Source organism: Cryptomeria japonica, chromosome 3, assembly GCF_030272615.1.
Source record: "Cryptomeria japonica chromosome 3, Sugi_1.0, whole genome shotgun sequence".
NCBI classification, from domain to species: domain Eukaryota; kingdom Viridiplantae; phylum Streptophyta; class Pinopsida; order Cupressales; family Cupressaceae; genus Cryptomeria; species Cryptomeria japonica.
In genome coordinates this window covers 796,593,705-796,599,084 of record NC_081407.1, presented here as the reverse complement: position 1 = coordinate 796,599,084, position 5,380 = coordinate 796,593,705, and the positions used below count along the sequence as shown (strand labels likewise).

The following is a 5,380-nucleotide window of genomic DNA, read 5'->3' as shown; positions in this document are numbered from 1 at the left end:
GGAGACCAATAAATTGAAAATGCACGTTTTGTGCACCTACCTTAATTGGACTTCAAATAATGCGGGCTACCTAGCAGAGGAGGATTAGTAAGTGGGCCTTGAGTGTTGACCACGGAAACTTATCACGTACGCACTCTAAAGTCTAAACCGCCTTCTCACGGCTAACTCCCTATTATTTCCCAATGGTTGCAAATGCTTATCGTTGGTTTGGTCAAAGATTTAGCTGTTAACTGTCAGTTTTGTAGCATTTATTGTTTATTTTGATTTTGTTTTATGTTCTTCTTGAGAAGCCCAAGTTTGGGTGGTGGGGTTTATAAGAGTTTATTTGTTTTAAATAATATATGTCTAAGTTGTCGTCTTTTTTATTGAAAGTCAAGAATTAAAGGACACCAAATTTGAATCTTAATGAATTGTATAATTCAATTAATAAATTATAATTTTTTTAGGGGAAGAACATTAGTAGTTGTTATAATTCCAATGATCATTTATGTCTTGCGCATCCAATTCATCAATTGCTAACTTTAAAGAAACCCAAAAAATGATAACTGAATGCCCATTAATAAATTTCACATGTACCAATAGCTACCCACATTTTAACATTTGGACCATTATTGACCCATTTATGCACCTTTATTGGTACCCATAGCGCACGACTATTGGGGCATTTGTGCATGAGTATTGATAGTTTTAAGTGCATGGTTATTGGGGCATCTCTAAGTAGGTATTAGACAACACTTTGATATGTGTACATTTTGATCCTTGTGCACATAATGGATCCCACAATTTGCATCGTTACTATCCAGAAGCCAAAATAATAGCTATAAGCAGTTAAGTCACATACAGAGACAACCAAAAAGAAATAGTTGAAATCCGATGTATTATTTAGGATTTGTGGGTGCGCGAAATTAGCTATAATGGCTTCTACTATGCTTCCCCTAGTTAGAATAATGTTTTACTTTCAAAAAGATTAAAAATATTGTTTGATGGTTTGGATTTGACTGTGTGACCAATTTTTTTATCAACGTTTCAGATCATGTTCTATGATCATTTCTATTTTCAAGCTTATTCATCTTTATGATGGATCATCCAAAACGAATTGATCACAAAGTCAAACTCAACAACCATCAAACATCTATCTAAAACTTATAATTTTGGTGAAGGCATATCTTTGTTTTTGTGTGGTGATTATTCTAGAAATATTATATTTATAATTAATATTAATATTTTGACATGTAAATAGTTGTAATTTGAGCTTTTGGATTTGACTATGTATATCTTTTTGTCATCAACACTTCGAATCATGTTCTATGATTCATCATGGGGATAGAGAGTTAGAGCAGAGAATATGATTCGAAACATTGATGACAAAAAGATAAATAGTCAAATCCAAAAGCTCAAAATACAACAATATGAAGTATGGAAACCTAATGTCTACAATGTAAATAGCTGTCAAATTTAAGATAAAATATAAAAGCTTTTGTTGACACACTCACACATAACACTTCACCGTGTGACATTAATAAATTTATTTAAAATCTCTTTTCATATAATACATTCTTTCCCAAATTTTAATTATATATTTTGCTAAAACTTTCTTAAATAAAACCATATAATCATCAAATTTAGTTCAATTAAAAAAATAAAATAAAATTTAGTACAGTTTATGATAACGAAATTCCAGAATATAAAAGATTTCTTCCTGCCGTTAGACAGATAAATTGCTTAGCATGCTTTCAAGATGATGTCTGCCAATGTTGTTTATTGTCCTGGTCTAACCTTTTTGTCGGTTTTATAAGCCGGGTCTTAATGTTATTCTACTTTGGCTTTGTCAGCCGTTCTCCAGCTTGCTTTTTAACAGTTTCCTCTTCAGGCTTGCCGGCTTGTAGAAGCGAATAACTTTCGTTGATGGTGCTGGGTTTTGCGCAAAAGTGAGGAGTTAAAACAGGGGAAGATGCTTGGAATATATACAGAAAGGAGATGTATACTGAGGTCAGAGGCAGAGCTCTTTTCCAGCTTTCTGCAGACAAAATTAAGAATTAGTTGTGTTACATGAGACTGATGGGAAGGTAGAGAGATTTCTTATCGAATTGATTCAGTTTGGTCTTTAAGGATTTCATCCCAGTTTCAGAAAATTGTTGTAAGAGTTTTATCAGTTTTCATTCAGATATTCAAAAGGGGATTCATTGATAATCTCTGTATTCTATAACAAGCTTTCTCTGAGAAATATGAGGAAGAAATTGCAGTTGCAGCATGGTTTTTTGGGATTAGTACCCATATTGCTTAGTGTTTTGAGCACTGCACAGAGCCTCTGCAACAGAACCTGTGGTTCGAGAACAGTGAGATACCCATTTGGGTTTAATGGCGACTGTCCTTACACACTGGATAAAGATTGTTCCCCAAATGGGGAAGTATACTTGAAGGGCTATGAAGTTGTTGATATCACAAACAGTAGTGTTATGGTTGATCCATGGAGCAAAAACAGAAACAGTAGTAACGTCACATGCACCAAGGAATTAAATGACATTTCATCAGATTTCAGGCAGCAATTCGCTCTAACAGATCGAAATTTTCTTATCTTGGGACCTAATTGCACACAGTCCGACTGTAACTTCAACTTAACTAATTTATTAGATCTGGGCAATCGTAGAAATAGTTGCAGAGAGGCGGATATGAAAAACTTTACATGTATGTCAAATATGGGTTTCAAGGGTTGGTTACCATGGGAAATGCTGCAGGGTTCGACATGCAAAACCATGTTGAGCAGCATCATATATGAAGGGGATAAAAACTTTTCCGTCAGCATAAGCATAAGGGTGAATAACATTGAACTGGGATGGTGGGTGGATGGAAATTGCAGCTGCTCTGCCAATGCCACTTGCCAACGATTTCTGAATCCCAATAACAACCAAACAGTGCACAGATGCTCTTGCATACCAAGCTTTCAGGGTGATGGATTTCTGGAAGGCACTGGATGCATTAAAGGTACCACAAATGCCTTTGCTTTTTTCTGTTTTCCATTCACAACTGATATGATTTTTGGAATTTGATTTTGGTTTTGGCTGTTTAGCTGCTTATTTCAGAGTTTCAATTGAGTATTGGCTGTTTAAATTTCTGTATGATGCATACCACAAAGGCCTAATAGATGCTAGGTGCTTCTCTGAACATATTGCAGTAAACTTCATCTTCAATTTGTTTTGATTTTAATTTAAATCTCTTTCATACTGCAAATTTATGATACATTTTGTGCTGATGTAGATTCAGGCTGCAATTCCTCTGGAAGCTGTGGCTCAAACTCAAAAAACATCGTTATGATCTCCTGTGAGTGCTACCCCACAAAAAAAACTCATCTGGGCACTTTAAATCTGTATTTGCTTTTCAGTTTCAGTTACTTTTTCAGTCTGAGATACATCATTTGAATTTGTTTTTCCCTCTTGTTTTCAGCGATTGTTGCAGCAACCGTCGTGGTTATAGCCTCTGTTGTTGTATACTACATAAGACGAGCATCTGCTGTCAAAAAGAGGACAGTAAGCGTGAAAAGGCTATTGTCTGCCAATGGAACATTGACAATTCCGATCTACAGCTACAAGGAGCTGGAAAAAGCCACAAAAAACTTTTCTGATAAGGAAAAGCTAGGGAGTGGAGCATTTGGAACAGTGTATGCAGGAAAGCTTCCAAGCAAACGCTTTGTGGCCGTGAAGAAGATCAGGTATATGGGTGGTGATGACAATGGCATGCAAAGAGTCCTGAATGAAATCAATCTTATATCTTCAGTTGATCACCCAAATCTTCTGAGACTTCTGGGCTGTTGTCTGGAAGAAAGAGGAGAACCCATTCTTGTCTATGAATTCATGCCCAATGGCACGCTCTGTGAGCACCTGAGAAGAGAAAGAGGAGAGGCGCTTTCATGGAGAAAACGATTAAAAATAGCTGCAGACACTGCAGCAGCTCTTGCTTACCTTCATTCCGCCATTAACCCTCCAATTTATCACAGAGACATCAAATCCAGCAACATTCTTCTGGATTATGATTTCAATTGCAAAGTTGCAGATTTTGGGTTGTCAAAGCTTGTTTTGTCAGAATCTTCCCACATTTCCACAGCTCCCCAAGGAACTCCAGGCTATGTGGATCCTCAATACCATCAGAATTTCCATCTCTCTGATAAAAGCGATGTGTACAGCTTTGGGGTAGTGTTGGCAGAGATGATCACTGCGCTCAAAGTGGTAGATTTCACGCGCCGTAAGGATGAGATCAATTTGGCATGGCTGGCTGTAAAAGCAATTGGATCAGGCATTGTTGATGAAATTGCGGATCCTTTTCTCATGGTGGATAAGAATTCGTCTGTGAGATCAAGTGTGCATAGAGTCGCTGAACTTGCATTTAGGTGCCTGGCATTTGATAAAGATGCAAGACCTTGCATGATAGAGGCTGCAAACTACTTGTCCTCCATTGCAGATGAACAAGGAGAAGAAGATAATGGAGGTTTAAAACTTAAGGCGTTTCGCATATCCGCACCACAGTCTGATCAAGATCCATCGTTTAGCAGCCTCGGCTCTGTGTCAAGTGATTCTGTTTTATAGTTCCCCATCTTAATTAACTGTTCTTCCATTATACAATCGGAATATAGCTCCTTCCAATTTTTTTTCATTCTGGACTTCGAATTCTTCTCAAACATTTGAGGCCACTAAATCTACATTTTGGAATGAACATCTGTCTCTTTCATGCTATTCACATGATGATCTTCTGATCTTAATGGATATAGAAAATGTATCAAAACAAAGAAATATTCATAGTTATCACAAGCGTTGTCCAAACAGTATATGTGTCAGAAGTCAGAATGCAAACTAAACGAAGAGTCTATGAAGCTTCTGGTGATGGTCGAAATTTGTTTTCGACCCCATATAACTGGTCTGTTTAAAAATCTATAAATAGCCATTTACGAAAGCATGAGAGGGATGCCTGCCTACTAGTTGGAAAATTGTGAGAATTATTGTATGTTCTTGTTCATAACTGAAATAGAAGGTAAAGGAAATTGCGATTTGATACATTATTATTTTCTCAAATTATTAATAAAAAAGTCTTTTGGCTATGTTAGGGTTTGAGGTTGCGTATTCCGTCTGGTGTGTTTCAAACCGTATTTACTGCGGGATCTTTTGTGTTTATTATGGCTCCGGCCAACTTTAGTTCAGTAGTTGATGTTGTTGTTAGAGTTGCTGCAACGAAACCTCATGGTGCCTTCGAGCAAACACCTCGCAAGTTTGTCCCGAAAGTGTTTCACGAGGTATGTCCTCGTCTGATGTTGTACTTCTTGTTCAGGACTTTGACAATGCCTGTGACTGGCTTGAAACATGTACTTTGATAGGATATTTTGTGGGTAGGATCC

General features: G+C 37.0%; 1 protein-coding gene across 1 annotated transcript; it reads left to right on the top strand.

The window, feature by feature from the left end:
• The first annotated feature begins 1,759 nt into the window (after window positions 1–1,759).
• LOC131075838 (wall-associated receptor kinase-like 14) lies at window positions 1,760–4,972 on the top strand. The gene is made up of 3 exons (XM_058012759.2): window positions 1,760–2,982; window positions 3,256–3,318; window positions 3,442–4,972. The coding sequence occupies exons 1-3, from the start codon at window positions 2,226–2,228 to the stop codon at window positions 4,575–4,577; spliced, it is 1,956 nt and encodes a 651-aa protein (XP_057868742.2). The 5' UTR covers window positions 1,760–2,225; the 3' UTR covers window positions 4,578–4,972.
• Window positions 4,973–5,380: the final 408 nt, after the last annotated feature.

What these genes read in the sequence shown, in the direction of transcription:
- LOC131075838 (XM_058012759.2), top strand. Translation starts at nt 2,226, where the DNA reads ATGAGGAAGAAATTGCAGTTGCAGCATGGTTTTTTGGGATTAGTACCC. An exon ending in AGGCACTGGATGCATTAAAG is followed by an intron (nt 2,983 to 3,255) that starts GTACCACAAATG and finishes GTGCTGATGTAG; the next exon opens with ATTCAGGCTGCAATTCCTCT. An exon ending in AAACATCGTTATGATCTCCT is followed by an intron (nt 3,319 to 3,441) that starts GTGAGTGCTACC and finishes TCTTGTTTTCAG; the next exon opens with CGATTGTTGCAGCAACCGTC.